At 37.7% G+C, this 17,992-nt stretch overlaps 1 protein-coding gene across 29 annotated transcripts in view; it reads left to right on the forward strand.

Annotated features, from left to right (window-relative positions):
* The window catches only part of Ktn1 (kinectin 1), a 123,038-nt gene that overhangs the window by 47,035 nt on the left and 58,011 nt on the right, over positions 1-17,992 (forward strand). For 27 of the 29 annotated variants that reach the window (XM_031362475.1, XM_031362480.1, XM_031362478.1 and 24 more), the window contains 5 exons: positions 428-544; positions 2,873-3,037; positions 5,940-6,070; positions 10,053-10,169; positions 14,529-14,669. In XM_031362475.1, the coding sequence (XP_031218335.1) occupies positions 428-544; positions 2,873-3,037; positions 5,940-6,070; positions 10,053-10,169; positions 14,529-14,669 (671 nt within the window). The remainder of the gene's footprint in view (positions 1-427; positions 545-2,872; positions 3,038-5,939; positions 6,071-10,052; positions 10,170-14,528; positions 14,670-17,992) is intronic. The other 2 variants (XM_031362477.1, XM_031362486.1) reach the window with 2 other exon arrangements.

The raw sequence follows: 17,992 nt of genomic DNA on the forward strand, positions 1-17,992 counted from the left end.
TTAATTGCAGTAAAATTTGGGACAAATTCGAGAATCCCTTATTGGAGTGGGAGAGATAAAAATTAGGCTACAATTAGTGGTCTGTAGAAAAGAAAAAAAGTACCAGCTATATATTTTTTTTTTTTGTCCATATAGAAAGGAATGGATATGCAGTGTGGGAATTGCACCAGTAGGGAAAGTTTTTATCTTTAAGATGGTAGGTGACCATATTGTGGGCTGGGAGTGGCTCTGAAATGAGAAAAAAGGGCCACGTACATTAAAGATTTGATATTTTAGAGTAAGAAAGCCGGGAGATGTTTGTAGTGGCAGAAATTAAATATATAAGACTCAAGGTTTTGCAGTAAAGCATTCTAGAAATGATTAATTTCTTCTTTTCTGGTGTGTTTACTGTTTGCTGTGATGATTTCCCCCCTCTTATTTAATAAAGACGAGCAAGATAAAAAGGTGGAAATGCTGACGGCACCTTCAAAAAAGCAAGACACTAAACAAGAAAGTGGGCTAGGAAAGAAGAAGGGCTTGCCAAAGAAGCCAAAGACAGAAAATGGTGAGATGTGTGGATGTGTTTTATGAATGCTGACTATAGAGCGGTGTGGGCAGCAGCTCTGGAGGCCCCACGTGCTCTTTAATTTCCACCTCTGTGTACTGTGACCACTGGGATGCTAATTCGAGTCTAAAATGCAATGCATTTAGAGTTGCATTGCTTTAATAGATGTGCTAAGAACACTTGTGTTTAAATCTATAATTTTAAAAGGGCAGAATATTTGTAAATATTCATAGGTTTGAAAATAATAAATTTGTACAAGCTAGAATAAAAGTATTCCCCAATAATTTACACTTATATTTTTCAAAATATCATATTTTTTATTATAATTACTAACCTGCTAGTTGGACACACTAATAATTTTTTTAAAAGTTATTTATATGCTGTCTGCTAAATCACCATGTAGTTGAGGATGACTTTGAACTTCTGTTTTTCCTGCTTCCAGTTCCCCAGTGCTCTGTGCAGGTGTGAGTCACCAAGCCTGGTTGGCAAGCATGCTAGATGAGTACTCTACCCACTGAGTTACATTGCCAATTCCAGGAAAGGGCTTTAATGTAACATGCTCACTGTGAAGTTCCACATATTTATATGTAAATGTCTATATATCTCTATGTCCCTTTGATCATATATATCTATCCTTTCTGCCCTTCCTTATCTTAATGTCTTTCCTTATTCCCTTGTTTTCTTTCCTCTTTATAGTTGTGCTTCTACTTTCAAGTTAGTTTTTAAGATGTTAAAAATGAGAGAATATATGTAATATTCATACTTTTAAAATATCAGTTGAAAATAATTCACATGTTAAATCCACATTACCCTGCATTTCTTATTCTCTCCTATATAACATTTGCATACGTTGATGGCAGGCATCCAGTTAAAAGTGACAAAACAGTCTGATATATTTCAGAATTTACCAGGAAAGCTTGACTACAGGTTGATGGAGATTAAATAGCAGTGCTTTCACAAGCAGTGCTGGGCTGTCATATTACCCAGTGGCTAGAACACTAAACTTGGAAAGAGAAATGATGAAATTTGATTTCCATTAAATTATTAAAATTATTATTATTAAAATTATGATGTATCAGACAAATTATGATATAGTATTACCTGCATATATATGATTCATTTAAACTTCACCAACTTTAAGTAAGACATAGGAATTATTAACACAAAACTTCTTTATGGAGAAGGCTGTATAAGGTCAAACCTGGAGCCTTATATATGGATGCTAGGTTAATGGCCTACCACTGGGCTGCATCTTCATGCCCAAAAGCTTGGTTGTAAAGGAATGTAGTGAGATACTCATCTCAGTATAGACATTTGTTATCTCTAAACAACACATTTTTGTTCATTTTCTTAGTAGAATTTCTCACATTGGAAGACAACACAAAATTGGGAGTAAAATCTGTAGGCTTCCCTCTATTTCTTTTCCTTTCTTGAGGACAAGGACTGTGTAACCTTGGTTTTCCTGGAACTCACTATTTAGACCAGGCTGGCTTCAAACTCAGAGATCTTTCTGTCTCTGCCTCTGGAGGGCTGGGATTAACGGCACGTGCCACCATATCTAGCCTTCCTGTGAACTTGATAAGCATAGTAAGGTGTGCTGTGGAAATTAAAGGCATGCCTATTGGAATGAGAAACTATTGCAAGTAAAAATGACTAAATTTGTACCCACCATAGGAAAGAAACTGAATTTAAAATGATCATGGGTGGGTTGGAAAGTATACAGAAAGCTGTGGTTTAATCCCCAGCACTACTGAAACATGGAGGTGGGTGCTTGGGTAATCAGAAGTTTAGAGTCATCCTAGGTTGCATATGAGTTCAGTGCCACTTATGAGGTAATTCAGTATCACCATAAATAAAAATGGACTTCCTACGAGTACTAATGCAATGAAATAGGTTATTTTCTGTTCAAACAGGGACATGGGTTGGTGTTGTAGCACATCTATAATTTCATCTTTCAGAAGACTGAGGCATGATGATTCTGTATTCAGGATTATCATGGGATGCATAGTGACATTTCATCTCAGAAGAGAAGACAACCTCAGAAAGATTAAATTAATTAGTTAGTTAGTTAGTTAGCTAAAAGATAGACTGAAAAAGTTTTCAGCACTATTAAGAGAAGATACACTACCCATTTAAGATGACTTGAATCATTTCAGAATATTAAACTGATACTTTAGAAATCATGTTAAATGTGAAGTGGATATTTGAAACTAAATTGAGCTAATAAAGAGATTTTAGGATCACTGCATTTATAATTAAATTTAAATGTGTCTGTATATTGTTTTATTACTTAGCTTTAACGGTTTAGTGATTATGATCTTACTTAAGTTGCAGTCTTGGATGAGCCCCTTATTCCTTATATTCCTTTGATGGATAATGCTAACTCAAATCTCGTGATGGATAAGAGAGAAATTATTGATATGATTAAACCAGATCATGTAGAAGGAATCCAGAAAACTGCAACCAAAAAGCTGAAGATTGAAACTGACAAAGGTAGTATGCAAAATGTTGTGATCTGTTGTGTTATAAAATTATGGTTTTGAGTGTTGGCCTGGTGCACATTTTCTCATAAGATCAATGTATTGGAAAAGACAAACCAGTATCCTTGAAATAAAAGACTTACTGTAGTTCTCTAGTCTAGGGCTTCTTAACTTTTAAACACTTGGACCATCTTTTGCTTGAGAAATTTTTATGCAATCCTAGGTATATAAAATTGGTATGACAAGAAAACATTGTTAATAAATCAGAGGAATTTGTTTTAAAAAATTCTTTGGTATACATACCATTTTACCATTTATTAAAGTTATATGGAAATTTGTATCCTAATGAAATGGATGGGCTTGTTTATTTTTTTTTAATTTTTTATGATGTATTTATTTTTAATTTTATGTGCTTTGATGTTTTGCCTACCTGTGTGTGTGGGTGAGAGTTTCGGATCCACTGGAGTTACAGACAGTTGTGAACTGCTTTGTTGTTGCTGGGGCCTGGACCCTGATCCTCTAGAAGAGGAGCCAGTGCTCTTAATTGCTGAACCATCTCTCCAGCCCAGACTTGCTTATTTTTACATAAAGAATTAAATGTTAAGTATTTGGTATTGCAGAACATCTGTATCTTTTTCTGAGTTGGTTGATATTTTGATTTTTAAAATCTATGCTGAAAGTGTTGTTTTGTATAAATAAGTAGTATAAAAGGATAGAAGTACATTGAGAGTCATTTCAGAAATGATTGAAAATTTTGTCATAATCTTAGACCAAAATTCATTTAACATTAAGAAAAACAAAACCAAAAAAATCCTGAAACCCAAAGTAGACAACTGAAACCGCATTTAAAAAAAGATCAGACATTCTAATGATACAACCTCGAGATAAACTCGATGCTTACTTGCTGAAGAATGATAATAGGAAAGTACCATTCATCATTTTCTGTCATTAAACTATTGTTTCTGTAAGAGGATTGGAGTTTATATGTACTGCAAAAACACTGCAGTTTGTTTCAGACTCTGTACTGTTTGTTTGTTTGTTTTGTTAGTTGGACATAAGCTATCATCATTTACTTAGGAAAAGGACCCTCAGTTGAGAAAACGCATCCTCAATTAGACTGTCCTGTGTGTAGGGAGTCCATGGAGTGTCTTTTTGATAGATGTAGGCAGGCCCAGCCTTGTGTGGACAGCGACACCCTGAGCAGATAAGACTGAACTGTTTAAGAAAGCAGGCTGAACAAGCCGTAGGGAAAAAGCCAGTAAGCAACTTTTCTCCTGACTTCCTTCAGTGATAGACTGTGATTAGACGTATGTAAATGCCAGAAGAAAGTATGCGAGCTACAGTAACTGGAGTCACAGATGACTTGAGCCTGCGTGTGGGTGCTGGGACTTGAACCTTGGTTCTTTGGAAGAGTAGCTGGTGCTTTTAACTACTGAGTCATCTCTCTAGTCCCCTATAAGAGACTGTTTTAGCTGGACACATTCCTGTACTTGTAATACTCTGGAGAGTGAGAAAGAGGATTCTAAGTGCAATATTAACTGGGGCTACATAAAAAGATACTGTCTCAATGTATATTTAAGAGCAATTTAAGTTCATATCAAAATTGAGTAAAGGAGACTATAGAGATGATGACTATAGGAGACTATAGAGGACCCAGGTTCAATTTCCAGCACCCACACGGCAGCTCACACCTGTCTATAACTCTTGTTCCAAGGCTTCTGCTACCCTCACACAGATGTCCATGCAGGCAAAACACTAATGAACATAAAATAAATTATTTTAGAGAACTGAGTAGAAAAGGCAGTTTTCATTTACCCCTCATTCCATATTATCCCAGGATTATCTTTTAAAATGTAGTGCAGCTGACCTGCAAAATAGGCTGGGGCTGGCTGCTTTGGGTCTGGGTAGAAGTTCCTTGAAGAAAGGGAGTTTGTCGAGGGGCCCTAGAGGATTAGAGGTGAAGCTAAGAGATGTTTTATGTATACAGTGTTTTAATGTCAGAACTCCTTTATATTTGATCTTTTTAGAAGCAGATTGCATTGTTATTATTATCCCAGACTTAATCTCATCTATGGAGTTTGGTTTACCCAGGCAGGATTAATAATTAAATGAGGAGATTGAGCTTACACCTGCTGCAGGTGCTACCATCTACTACATGCCTCCCCCACCCCCCGGGGAGGTTTCTCTGCATAGCCTTGGCTGTCCTGGAACTCACTCTGTAGACCAAGCTGGCCTCGAACTCAGAAATCCTCCTGCCTCTGCCTCCCAAGTGCTGGGATTAAAGGTGTGCGGCACTACTGCCCAGCAAATGATCCCTTTCTTTCTTTTTCTTTTCTTTTCTTTTTTTTTTTTCTTTTGGTTTTTCGAGACAGGGTTTCTCTGTGTAGCCCTGGCTGTCCTGGAACTCACTCTGTAGACCAGGCCGGCCTCGAACTCAGAAATTCACCTGCCTCTGCCTCCCAAGTGCTGGGATTAAAGGTGTGCACCACCACTACCTGCTTACATGGGTTTAAGAGTGAGGGCAGCAGGATCAGTGAGATGCTTGCAGCCAAGCCGGGCCACCTGAGTTCAAGCCTCGGGAGGAAAGAACTATCTCAGACTATGTCATCTGATATGTGTGCTCCGTTCCCGAACAAACAAACAAACAAACAAATGGAATAAAACGTTAGAGCATATTGGTAGTTTAGTATCCTGCAGTCTGGGAAAACTTTTAGTTAATGTAATTTTTCCATGGTACAGATGATAAGCATTATTTTTTTTCCTCTTGACTAAAGTAGCTATTGTTACTTGACCTAGAGTCTGTTTTCTTATGGTTATTGACTTTATGGGTCAGGGATTTTTTTATGTTTATGTTTGTTCAAATTATTGTTTGTATCTCTAATGCTAACTTTGCCCTCCTTTTGTTTATAATTAAGAAAATGCTGAAGTGAAATTTAAAGATTTCCTTCTGTCCTTGAAGACTATGATGTTTTCTGAAGATGAGGCTCTTTGTATTGTAGACTTGCTGAAGGAAAAGTCTGGTGTGATAAAAGATGCTTTAAAGAAGGTAAGCAGTTTTTATCTGCACAGTTATGAACAGTTTCTAAAAGTTTACCAAGTGAGGCACACTGTAATAGTTTATATTCCTGTTTATTTATTTATTTATTTTATGTATATGAGTACACTGTAGCTGTACAGATGGTTGTGAGTCTTTGTGTGGTTGTTGGGAATTGAATTTTAGGACCTCTGCTCACTCTGGTCACCTTCTCTCTGGCCCAAAGATTTATTTATTATTATATATAAATACACTGTTGCTGACTTCAGACATACCAGAAGAGGTTGTCAGATCTCATTATGGGTGGTTGTGAGGCACCATGTGGTTGCTGGGATTTGAAGTCAGGACCTTTGGAAGAACAGTCAATGCTCTTATCCACTGAGCCATCTCTCCAGCCCCTAGCTAGAAGTCTTGATGAAGTAATACCAGATAATTTCTAGATACAAAACATAGTAAATACTTTGTAATTGAAGACTATACATTGGAAAGACCTGGAACCTTTTGTTCAGGTTAGAATTTCTCTCTGTGTGTAATGTTTCTTTGCAAGAATACATGGTTTTGGGTTGGGGAGGTAACTTTAGTTACTCTTGATACACAAACCTGAGAATCTGAGTTTTGATCCTAGAACCGGCCACTAGGTATTTGGCTTGCCACCATCATTTAATGGTTAGTACTCTTGTTTCTGTTCTCCAAGGACTCATGTAAAACACTGGATGTAGTGGCATGTGCCTGTAGTCTCAGTGCTGGGGAGGATTTGTGGTGCTCATAAATTTGCTAGCTAGCTGGCCTCACTGAATTAGTGAGCCCCAGAACAAAGAGAAACCCTGCCTAAAACAAAAACAAAGCAAAAACAAAACAAAACAAAACAAAAACCCAAGGTTGCTGGCTATCCTGAGAAATAATATCTTAGGTTGACCACCCCCGACCCCACCCCTACCACTCTTTATGGATAACTCCCCTCCCTCATGTCTGACAAAAATTAAAAAAAAACCCCACCAAAACCCCCAAAACAACAAAATCAAAAACCTGTAAATAAATTACCTCAAAACAAATCCCTGTGCACCTAACGTTTTTATGGTTCATGTTCACTATGTATAGTGTTACATATGCTTTGTCATATAGAAAAATGCCAACTTTGTAAGTTTTAATGTGTATAAGGATGACCTGGTATCTGGTATTCAGTGTTAGACGGCTGACTTAATTTTCCTTGTTTTCAATCATGGTACACAAACACATATTGTCCTCATCTTCCTACTTAGGAATGTTTGATTTTATCTTGAAGACCACTCTAGCCTGTGTTATCATCACCCATCACCCCCAGTAGTCTGGTTTGGATTTTCCTTAGGCCACTCCTCTGCTTTCTATGTGCCTGTGAGGTTATCTTGGAAACGTACATCAGGTTATCCACTCACTGTTAGAGCCCTGTTAGTGCTTTTCTCTGCATGTAGGCTAGTCCACTTTTCATTATTTTTTTTCCCTGTAGCTGTGTTTAGTGACATCTTTTTTTTTAATTGTTACATGTAAGTAGCTGTAGCTGCCCTCAGACGCACCAGAGGGCATCAGACCTCATTACAGATGGTTGTGAGCCACCATGTGGTTGCTGGGATTTGAAGTCAGGACCTTCAGAAGAGCAGTCAGTGCTCTTAACTGCTGAGCCATCTCACCAGCCCTAGTGACATCTTTTTTAATCTTCACTGCATTTTACTAGAACTAGTTCTTTTCTGGTTCTTCTACCACAAGTCTCTTCTTTCTCCTCCTTGCCAGTAGCACTTTTTCAAGTGTGCCTTACTTGATAACTAGTTATTTTAGAGCTGTTTTGTCAGAAACTGTGGGCTTTTTCTTGTCAAAGCAGTCAAAGCCCGTCCATACTTCTGAGTATGTCAGCAGTACACTCAGAAAGTTTGACATTTTATATTGTAATATGCTAGCTGGATTGTGGTTTTAAGGCAGTCAGCAGATATAGGTGACTTTAAATATAACACAGATTGCTCTATTGCAGTGAACCTTTTTGATGTTTTTTTGTTTTGCTTTAAATTGCTTTTTTGAGATAGGGTTTCTCTGGGTAGCCTTGTCTGTACTGGAACTTGGATCTGTAGACCAAGCTGGCCTCACTCACAGAGCTCGCCAGCCTCTGCCTAAGCTCTGGGTTGAAAGGTGTGTGCCACTGCCTAGATAGCGTGGTGTTCTTGACTGAACTTTGTTCTTTGGTTCACTTTAGTATAGATAGGTGAATATTTCTAAAGAGTTTTTAGTTACTTGTGGAGTTTTGGGAAAGTTTGTAGCACATGAATGGTTTGAGGTAATGTTATACCTAGCTGTTATTGTCCTTAAAATTATAAACAACTGTCTATGTTCTTGTTAAGGGTGCTCCTGCTGATTTATGGAGCTAGTTATGTTATGGGTGGAGGCCCTTTGGAATTCCTTTGCTTTTTAGTTAAGGTAGGTCCAGGAAGAAGTTAAGTAGTTTATAAGGATAACATTTGATTTAGGGCTGGTAAAACTCCAAGTGGAAATAAAAGTAACATTGTCTAATGATCTAGTTGTAAACAAGCAGAAAGGACATACTGGTATTAAGTAAATAAGTAAAATTAGCGCTTTCTTTGCTTAGACATTCTATGTTTTTTAAAGACTAAGATGTAAAAGGTAATGAAGGTAGGCGAAGGAGAGCTAACCTTTGCCTGACATAGTGATTTCAGCTCTTTCAGAGACACTAATGAAAACCACGGAGGTGTGCTGAGTGCACGCTATAGTAGAACTGCAGTGTGCTAGAGTTCAGCACTCCCTCTGACCACGCCCCTCATGCCTGCCAGTGCAGGCAGTGGGAGACAGCCACAGATAAACACTGTGTATGTTGTGAGAGCAGTTTGATAAAACTGTATGGCAAGAGTGTGAATTTCAGGCTTTGTTTATGTGGAGAATAGTAAACAAATAATTGAAGGAAAGGGAGTAATGTTAAACCTCACTAAACTATCATTCAAGTCCAAAATCAACAAGTCAGGATTTTAATCTGACAAAACCTTTGAAGTAGAGTTTTCATGAAAACTTCTTGAAAACTCAAAGAAACAACTGTGGCCAACAAGTTTAAAGAAGAATGGTGGCACAGCCAAAGCCTGGGCCACTGTGTACCCACAGAGCCGACACTAAATGGGAGGCAGGCAGGAGTTACAGGTAATATACGGCACATAGAAGGGGAAGGGAACTCTTCTGATGTGTCCAGTGTGGAGCTTCTCTCTTACATGAGGTCTCTTTCCTTGCACAGTCTTTGTGCTGGGTGGGGAACAATGAATTTGCCCAATTTCATCTTTGGGGCTGTCCAGGCAGTGAAGCCTTTGTTCCATTTGGGCCTCCCATATTGTCCCTCCCTCACCCAACCCCTGCTTGTTGTGTTCTTAGTATAGTAAAGTTGTTGCAATATTTTTCATTTTCTTCATTTTCATTCAATTTCTTTGTATAGTTTTGACTGTCATCCAAGAAAGTTCTTGCCTGAAACTGCATTTGTTTCTCATGTCAAATGGGACGTTGTGGTTTGGTTTTGTTTTTTTGTTTGGGAATGGTGCTTGCTGACCTCAGAGAACTGGCATTGGTGGCATCTTAGCATGCTATGACAGAGTTGCTGAGCACCATGTTCGAGTGTCACTGCTCTGTTGGTCTTCCCTGTACTGTGATTTGAAATTATACATGGCTGCTTCTTGGTGAGAGGTCATGTGATTTCATAGTCTCTTAATCCTTTGGAAAGTAAGGAGGAAAGTTACTTGTTTTGACTTTTGGGCGTGTAAGTGTTAGTTCTATACTTCTTTGTTACTTCTTTGTATGCTGCTTTGTACCCTACTAGTTTTAGAATATTTGCTGTTGGAGTGACTTATCTGATTTTGTTTGTCTAGCGTGTGGCAGTCATTTATTTTAGATGTACGTCCCTTTGACGTAGCTGTTTCATGCTCACAGTTGCATTGGGTTATTTTAACTTACTCATTCCGTCCTGATTTCTCAATTTCAGTCGAATAAAGGAGAATTGAGTGGTCTTCTGCATCAGCTTCAGGAGAAGGAACGGCTGCTCACAGCCATGAAGGAAGATGCTGCTGCCACAAAGGAGCGCTGTAAGCAGTTGACTCAGGTGAAGAAGGCACTCTTAGGTTCAGGGATGTTTCCTGAGTTGGAGGCAGTGAGTCACTTAAAAGCACCATGTACCTTAGTGCCTTAATTTAATTTTTATGTAATATCTTTATATAGAATAAATTTATGTACAATAAGAATAGTTTTCTTTTAGGATTTTCATACGGAAGACTTATAGTCATTTATGATATAACAAATAAAATAAAATATTTATTAGTCTAACCAGAATAGCAAAACCGTCGTACTCAGAACACAAGAATTTGTTTTTAATGGATGTGACATGGATCTGTCCTTCTGAGAAGCATAATGTCCATTTATGAGATTCATCTGAAGCTTTTATTACTTATGTATACATAGTCTTATGATAAATATTTATACTTTTAAATTCTGCTTCTTTAAAACTTTAGACATTTTAGTCTGAGGGGTAAAATCTAACCCCAAACAAACCTTTAAAAATATCTGTGTCAACTGAGAGAACAGAAGTGGAATCTGGAGAGAATATGTTTTGTCCATTAGATATGGTAGTATAGACAAGCGTGTGTGCGATCTCATCACTACCCCACAGGGATGAATGGCTCTCTGTGAATCTTTTTGTGAGCTTGACTAAAAAGAAGAGTCAGTGCAAGCACAAGAAGCTATAAGCTTCCTTCCTTATAATTAACTTTAACCTGTTTTGATATGAATATCATTTAATACAGTTTTTTGAAGTTTAAAAAAATAGGTTGTTACTTTTTGATTGATGTTTTGTTGTTTAGTGGTTATTTATTGCTTCAACCCAAGTGTTGTCATTGTCCTGTATACTGGGGATGTGTACACTTCATAACTAAGTTAAATAGCTGCATAAAAATAAATCTGACTTACTTGTCTTCAAAATAAAATTCTTTTTTTTTAACCATATTTGATATGGAGTTAAATAAGTGCAGTGCTTTTTTTCCCCATAGTTGTGGAACAGCCTTAGGTCTCCCAGGCTGGTCTAAAGCTGGCTGCATAGCTGAGAGTGACCTCGTGCTCCTGACCCCCTTGTTATACTTCCAAATGCTGGGATTAGAGATGATTGTCAACATAACTGGCTTTAGTATGATACTTTTATAAAAATACATTTAGACAGCTTTCAAATATAAATCTAAAATATAAAATATAAAAGATTTGGTTTTGTCATTTTTTTTACTTTATTTTTTTATTGATTTAAGTTTTATTGCATTATGATGAGAAAAGTTACATGATTTCAATTTATCTGAATTTGTTAACATTTAAAAACATGTTTTAAGTAAATAGAATTAAATCACATTCTTGTTTCCTTTTTGTACCCCAACTCCTCCCAGAGACCCTCCCATCAATACCTACAAAACCTTTTTTTGTCATTCTTTAAAATTTATAAAATGTTATAACAATAAAAATGAGTATTATAAAGTTGATATAAAACAACAATCATTGAACAGTCTTATGTAGATGCTTGTCTACAGCAATACTGAAAATACATATGTTTTTCTCAAATTTTACATAACTCCAAACATAGTAACTGTATTTTAAAATAGTACATCACTACTAGTATTTTATTAAATGAACATGAATATATAAAGTTCTTTTGTTTGTTTGTTTTGCATTTAGTAGAGCTTAAACTCTTGGCTCTTAACTGTGGTACAAGCCCAAAATAAGAACAATTTTTAGACATTGGATTTCATTCTAATAAGGCTATACTTCAATGACCCTCACATCACTAAAGGATTTTACCTCCATCGTAGCTAACAGTTGATAATTGACAGTTCTTCTGTGCCAAGGAATGAATTGTAGGCACAATTTTTGGATACAGACTTCCTGCTATGGTCAAAGCTATTTGACTTGAGTGAGTGAATTTATTCTCAGCCCACAGAGAACAGGTCACATTCATTTAAGAAATGGTGTGCGTGTATTAAGATGGTCTATCCATAATGTCATTCACCAACTGTTTCAATGAACAATGGTTCTGCATGGGGAGTGTCACAGACATTAGGTGCTGGTAAGAATCTGGTTCATTAGCTGTGATAATTTGTAAAAGCATTCATCTCAGAGAAAGAGTAACTTAGGAAGTCCTCTTCTTCAAACTTGATACAGGAGTTACAAATGTCAAGCAAAGCATTCAGTCTCACTCTTTGTTGTTCTCTTAAAAGCCACCTCCCAAGTTAATTGTCTATGTTTCTTTTGGCTGTATAAATACTTTTGAAATATGTAAGTACTTTTGAAATATGTAAGCTGTTCTGAAAACCATAGTATAGTGTAAAAACATGAAATAAGCAATACTACTAATAGAGAGGCTGAGATAGGAGAAACATGATTTTAAGACCATTATGTGGTACACAGCAAGACACCATCATGTACAAACAAGCAGGAAGAGTACATGGATTGTACAATATTGGACCTATTTTTCCAATTACCAAATTAGACAGACCACTGGATGACAGTCAACAAATTTCTAAATCCTCTTATTTTTGGATTTCAGTTGATTAGGATATGTTGGTAATATTAATTTGCATATTAAGATATTAAGAAAAAGTAATTGTTATTTCCTGTTGTTTTTGTTGTAAGTGGTAGAATTAGGTTTGTGTGGGTTTGTTGAAAGATTACTTTCTTGCTTCTTCTAGGGTGTAGTTTTGCTCCTTATGTTGGTGTTTTCCATCTATTATCCTTTGTAGGGTTGAATTTGTAGAAAGATATTGTGTAAATTTTGTTTTGTCATGGGATATCTTGTTTTCTCCATCTATGGTAATTGAGAGTTTTGCTTGGAATAGTAGCCTGGGCTGGCATTTCTCTTAAGGTCTGTATGACATCTGCCCAGGATCTTCTAGCTTTCGTAGTCTCTGGTGAGAAGTCTGGTGTAATTCTGATAGGCCTGCCTTTATATGTTACTTCACCTTTTTCCCTTACTGCTTTTAAAATTCTTTCTTTGTTTAGTGCATTTGGTGTTTTTATTATTTTGTGACAGAAGGAATTTCTCTCCTGGTCCAGTCTATTTGGAGTTCTGTAGGCTTCTTGTATGTTCATGGGCATCTCTTTCTTTAAGTTAGGGAAGTTTTCTTCTATAATTTTGTTGAAGATATTTACTGGCCAATTACATTGGGAGTCTTCACTCTTTTCTATACCTATTATCCTTAGGTTTGGTCTCCAGGGTTGTCTCTCTTTCTGATTTCTTTATTGTTTCTATTTCCATTTTTAGATTCTGGATGAGTTTTTTCATTTCCTTCACCTGTTTGATTGTGTTTTCTTGTAGTTCTTTAAGGGATCTTTGTGTTTCCTCTTGAAGGGCTTCTAGCTGTTTACCTGTGCTCTCCTGTATTTCTTTGAGGTTGCTATTTATGTCTTTCTTAAAGTCCTGTATCGTCACCATGAGAAGTGATTTTAGATCTGAATCTTGCTTTTCCAGTGTGATGGTGTGTCCAGGACTTGCTATGGTTCTGATTGAAAGAATTGGGTTCTGATGATGCCAAGTAACCTTGGTTTGTGTTGTTTATTTTCTTACACTTGCCACCCCTCCCCCCTGCCATCTGGTTTTCTTATGCTTGCGGCCCCCCTCACCCCCCAATCTGGTTATCTCTAGTGCTACCTGCCCTTGCTAAATCTGACTGGAGCGTGTCCTTCCTGTGATCCTGGTTGTGTCAGAACCCCCCAGAGTCAAGCTGTCTCTGCAATCCTGTGATCCTGGGCTTTTTAGAGCACCTGGGAGTGGAGCTTCCTCTGGGTGTTGTGGGTCTGGTTGAGGAGTTTTGCACCCAATGTCTGCTCAGGGCACTGGCCCAGACAGACTGGAAGCAACCTGTTCCAGTTTCTTAAAGCAGGGATGTATTCATACCTTCAGATAACCAAAATTGCTTGTTTTCATTTGCTTGGATAATATTTGTTCTAGGAGTTTATATCTTTTAAGATTTGAACTAGAAATATAATAAAGGTTTGTTTTCTAACTTAGCCATTTTAAAACTTATTTTCTGCTATAGACATCCCATGTCTCTTCCTCTAAAAGATAGGCCTGTCTTTGGTTCCTATTCTTACACCTCTCCCAGTCTTTTCACTGTACTCTAAAGGAGAGTAAGAAATAATCACTGTTCTGCCTTACAATATTTTTTCTTGTAATCACATTAGCATGTAGGATTTATTTTATGCTCACAGATATTAATTGAATCAAAAAGTGCATTTTAGATAGAAACACTTTGTAAGTGTTTGTAAATGAACATGGTTTGGAGAGTAGGGGCTGCAGAAGACTCTTGGTTTCTTCGTTTTAAACCTTTGACTTTGCTTTGTACAGAAGCACCGATGGAGCATTCATGATATGTTGCTTTGGTAGTGTCATAACAAGTTCTTCATATACTTCTTTTTTGGCTTATTATTCTAGGAAATGATGACAGAGAAAGAAAGAAGCAGTGTTGTTATAGCAAGGATGAAAGATCGGATTGGAACACTAGAAAAGGAACACAATATATTTCAAAACAAAATGCATGTCAGTTACCAAGAGACTCAGCAGATGCAGATGAAGGTATGTGTGGAGTCTTGGAAAGTAAGATGAATTATGTTCATTTGTTTAACTTTTCAGTGCCTTGCACTGACTGGTTGAGCCTTTAACGTAGAGTGGCTAGCTAAACTCACTTCTCTTTATTCTGAATTACATAAATATTCTGTGTCAGGATAAGATAGGATCCTGGAAGCTGATAGGGCATTACACCAGGCAGTTGGAGGTGAGCATAGTGTGCATTGAAGTGATGGAGTTGGGAAAGGTGGGAACGAACTGACAGTAGATAGAAGAGTTGTTAGACACGGTGTTCAGGTTGTGTTGGACCTTCTGAATTAACATTGTCAAGTGAAGCTGAAGGTGCAGGGGAGGGGAGTAAAGTGGGGGATGGGATGCTGGTTGTAAGTTATTACTTGGTGTACTTCTTTATGCCCATCTCTGAAGATAATGGGGTCACTGGCTATATTTTGGGAGTGCAGAATTTTGTGAGAAATACAATATAAGTTATAAGGATTGAGAGCCAAGGTTGTAGTGAAGGAGAGCTGTAGAAATAAGTATGGACCTATTAGAGTGTCTTGGATGCCTGAAGTCTGGTCAGCCTTTGAATGAATTTAGGGAAGTGAGCAGAGTGATCCGTTTTAATTTTTGGTGGTCACTGTGGCACAAGTGTGGAGAGGGAATAAGGGGTAATGTTACGTTTGGAGGACTCGAGTCAGAGTAGCCAAAGACATATAGATCCTGGTAATGAGAAGATGAGGTGGACTAGTCAATCCACAGGAGCTATATGTTTAGGGCGTCTGATTAGAGACTGGCGAGAGTGACCCCTCAGTCACTCATGGCATCTCTATACTTTTCTCCAGTCTCTGAATGTTTCAGAGATCTGGCTCTTATGAACTTTTCTATGGATCATTCATTTTAAGGATTTTAGTTAGGTCTGGACCAATGAATTTTTGCTCTCCTCCTCCCGCTTTTTTTCTTCTGTCCCTTGATGTCAAAGCTTGGATTTGTCATTGAGATTTTAATCTTCACCATAATGGAATTCCTCTAAATTCTTACTTTCATTTGCTGGCTGATGCTCTAGTACTAAAGGAAAGTTCAGATCTGAAATTTAATATTATTAATGTCAAGGTCTTACTCATCAAGTTTTTTAAAATTTTCCAATAGTTTAAGTTATTTTCTTTATGTTGAATCCTTTGACTTTTATCTTTATTGGTCTGAGTCTTAGAGACATTTTATTTAAAATTTGAGGCAGGCAAATGTAAGACTAGCTTAACAGCCTGGGACTCAACTTGTTTTAGGCTGTGCTCATACCCCTTTCCTAAGAATGCACCTACCTGGGATCCTTCCCTGTGCTGAGCTGCATGTTCACGTACCACTTCACTCCAGCAGTGGAGTAAATTTCTTTTTCTCTAACATTCTTCTTGTGGTTAATTTCTAGTAAATGGGACTTGTCACAAGTAGGTACATCCTGTCTGACCTACACTTTGGATGTATGAGTGGTCAGACAGACTGTGTCCTCGGAGTGAATAAGGGAAAGAGCCTACAGTAGCTTTAACTTTTTCAAAGTCCACTTTTAATGATAGTTCTAGCACACTGCCCACTAGAGGCAGTGGAAAAGAAAGGTTAGGGTATGGGGGAAGCAGACCTGTTTAGAAATGGCTCTGTGGAGCAAATTCCATCTGAGCTGTGAGGAAATTATCAGTTCCTTCATAGGTCAGCGATGGCACCTCAATCCAATCCCAAACACTTTCACTGATAACACCAGCAGTCTAATTTGGTAGGGTCGGGATAGCAAACCCAGATCAGCATGACCTAGGTCAGTGGCATGATCTGGACCAGCCAGATCTCAGCTGAGTCAGCACAAATCAGGAGGGATTAAGACCAGCCAGAATACCAGGAGAAGTTCCCTCTTGTGCTTTTCTCAAGGAAGTGAAGATCAGCAAAGATGTGAGACTCAAGAAGCTAGCTATGCAAACTAGCCAAGCCCAGCCGCCATCACTGTTGAGTCCTATTTATATTCCCTCCAAAAAAGTCTTGCCTCAGCACGTAAGTCTGAGTCTGTATCAGCTGACATCAGTCTGCCAATAAGCCCAAGTTTGTGCAAGCCTCGAGAGGCCTTTCTGTGGAGTCCTGATAAAAGAAGCTCAACTTTGCAATGTAGGATGGACCAATACATACCTGTCGTTAGTGAGGAATCCTTCATCACGAGTCTTTTCACATGCTTGCTTTAGCAAAATATCCTCTCATTTGTGTCTGCTTCAGTGAACTGTTTGTTCCTTCAGAAGTCCGCCTTAGTGAAACTTCTTTTCACTTTGTCCACTTCAGGAGACTCCCCTTCCACTGTTTGCCCCAACAAAACACCATCTGACCAAACAACAAATTTCCAAAGAACCCTTAAAGTTTCCACTTCAACCTACCTTATATCTGAGCATAATTGGGTATTCATAGGTTAAAATCAGATGTATCACAGGAAGGGACAGGTGTAGTGAACAAAGTCTGCCCATCAAAACAGAACTGTCCATACTTGCCGTTAGCAACTAACTCATTCTTCTGGACTCCATAAACAAGGGCCCCAGACAGTAGCCAGGGATCTTGAGTGCTCTATCTCGAAGCCACTGCACACTTGCAATGTTATCTGTAGTTTAGTTTTACTTCTCAATAGTTTCCTTGCCTGTTTGCAGTCTGTCAGTGTTTTGATTAAGATGTTTAAGGGTTCCAAGAACCTGGAAACACCTAGTTCAGACAGTAACTGACCAAGCCAGTTCAGTCAGTCAACAGGGTCTCAGGGTAGGGAGTGAGGATTAAAGAAAAAAGAGACAATTAGACAGCACCTTAACATGTCCCCAGCAAGTGCTGAAGTGAGTTTTTGTTTCTGGTCTGCTTTTTTACCATTATAGGTATAGAATGTAAATATATGCAATATGTATGTAAAGAATAGGGTCAGTTCTACGTCAAAGACAAAGTAGTCAGGGAACAAACAAGCATAAAGTAGTTAAGGAACAAACAAAGCATAAACAAAGGTCTGGGATCACTGTGTTCATGGACTTAACAAGATGATCAAGATACAAAGAATACTTTCCTCAGTTGTATCCATTTTGAGCCTAGTTCTTTGTCCTAGCCCAAAGTCAAATTCTTTCCTGAGCCCACTCCCTTGTTCTAGCTCAGTGTAAATATTCTTGCCAATATTCTTAAAGCGACTGTACCAAGAGCTCTCCACAAGTAACCCTGATAATATAGTTATTCTTGCATTCAATTCTTAGCTTAGTTATATATAGAATTATATATAGAATAATTACAGTTCTTACTACTATATTTTTATTTATTTATTTATTTTTGTTTTTTTTTTTTTT

The sequence above is a fragment of the Mastomys coucha genome, unplaced genomic scaffold (assembly GCF_008632895.1).
Source record: "Mastomys coucha isolate ucsf_1 unplaced genomic scaffold, UCSF_Mcou_1 pScaffold9, whole genome shotgun sequence".
NCBI lineage: Eukaryota > Metazoa > Chordata > Mammalia > Rodentia > Muridae > Mastomys > Mastomys coucha.